Raw genomic sequence first — 1,829 nt, forward strand, 5'->3', positions numbered from 1 at the left:
AAGTACAGAACATCACCATCGAGTGAAAAATACGTAAACACAGAGATAACTACGAGACAAAATGCCAAAAGATGTCTAACTCCTCCTCAGTTGTCGACTGTTTATTACAACTTGTTATGCGCATTCAATGACAACACAAGAAAGCTTCATATGACAGTAGCATCCAGAAATTAAGATAATATAAAATTTGTGGAAAGTTAAGACTTCGAACGAACAAAGGACACCAGAGTGGATATGCAGAGCAAACAGTCGATGAATACAAACATTAACGGTCGTTAAGCCAAGACGAATTGTAATGGGTAAGGCCTGGGAGACTTTTGAAAGGATATAGAATAAATAGAAGAGAAAAACACGGCTGTTGATGCTGTTGATAGTGTTGATGCTGATGATTCTGAAGCCGGAGCTGTTGGTGGTGATGCTGCCACTGGAGTTGGTGGGTGCGTCGGCAGCGTTACTGCCCCCCCACCGCGTGTGTCGCTGGTGATGCACCTGTTGATGTTATTCATGCTGTCGATGTTGTTGCCATTTTTGCTGCTGTTGTTGCTGTTGTTGTGGTTGCTGCTGCTGTCGTCGACGATTCTTCTGCTATTGTTGTTGTTGTTGTTGTTGGTGCTGTCGTCGACGATGTTGTTGCTGGAGTCGGGGCCGTTGGTGCTGGTGTTGGCGTAAGTGAGGGTGGTGGCGGTGCGGTGGCGTTGGTAATGTTATTGCCAGTTATGGATGTGGCTCTGTAGTTGTTAACACTGTAGCCAGAGGTGTTATTGTTATTGTTGTTATTGCTATCTTCTCCGGTCTTGGGGTTACCTTTACCCGTTGGTCAGGGTTACCCTGATTCGCTTCTATTCCGGTGCCTCCATTAGTGTCATTGCTGTTGCTGTTGTTGCTGATATAGTTGGTGTCGACACTGTGTATGTTTCTGATACTATAATCAGGGGTGCGAGGACTGTCAGTGGGTGCGTTATCATGTCTGATATTGGGGAATCTGTTGATAAGGCTGGTGTTGGGGGCGACGTCACTGTGGTTGATGCTAGTGATGGTGCTATCGGTGTAGTAGTCGGCACTGTTTTTGATGTTGCAGTTGTTGACGTCACAGAGGCTTCTCGCTGCGGTGGTAGTTGTGACTTATATTGCCGGAATCTGTGTCTGGTTTTGGTAGAATACACTTGTTTATTTATAATACTACTTTAACGAAAAACAGCGTGAAATTATTTGCTGACTTTGCAGATAGTAGCTTTTGGAAGAATTCTTTTCTAATGATCAGGGATTTGGATATATAAAATATTTCTGATATCTTCAAAGATATCTAATGTATGTCACCGATCTGAAAGACCCATTCTTATTCATAAACTGATTGCGTTGCTGATTATTCTAGGTCTCATGATGGTAATTGAATATCACTTTAATACTTAGATTCACAATCTTTGTTTATGATTCAAGCAACTTCCACATAAATAAACCAATAAAACACAACATTTATCTTAATGATCACAAAATATTAAAATTCTTACTAACACTTGAAAACTTTTGGTCACCGGTGTACTGCTTCCCTTTCCTACCTATTTTATCGCTATTAGGACACTGTTTCACTAATGTTCACGCTCTGTAAGCACAAAACTCTCAAATGTTTTCCTGAATATACTTTTTCTGGAAACCAAATGATATGGATAAAACTGTAAAATCACAGGTTTGTGCAATCATTGTAGACCTGCTAAGAAATAGCAGACACACCAGAGACAGCAGAAACATCATCCTAATCCTCCTCCTCCTTCCATCCTCCTCCTCCCCCTTCCATCCACCTCCCCCCTTCCTCCGCTTCCTCCTCCTCCGCT

General features: G+C 42.2%; 1 protein-coding gene across 1 annotated transcript in view; it reads left to right on the top strand.

Annotated features, from left to right (window-relative positions):
• Positions 1–1,829, top strand: part of LOC128248075 (mucin-like protein) — a 48,618-nt gene that overhangs the window by 14,794 nt on the left and 31,995 nt on the right. Inside the window, exon 8 of the mRNA XM_052968488.1 lies at positions 861–1,111. Coding sequence (XP_052824448.1) covers positions 861–1,111 — 251 coding nt within the window. The remainder of the gene's footprint in view (positions 1–860; positions 1,112–1,829) is intronic.

Source organism: Octopus bimaculoides, chromosome 6 (assembly GCF_001194135.2).
Source record: "Octopus bimaculoides isolate UCB-OBI-ISO-001 chromosome 6, ASM119413v2, whole genome shotgun sequence".
Classification (NCBI taxonomy): domain Eukaryota; kingdom Metazoa; phylum Mollusca; class Cephalopoda; order Octopoda; family Octopodidae; genus Octopus; species Octopus bimaculoides.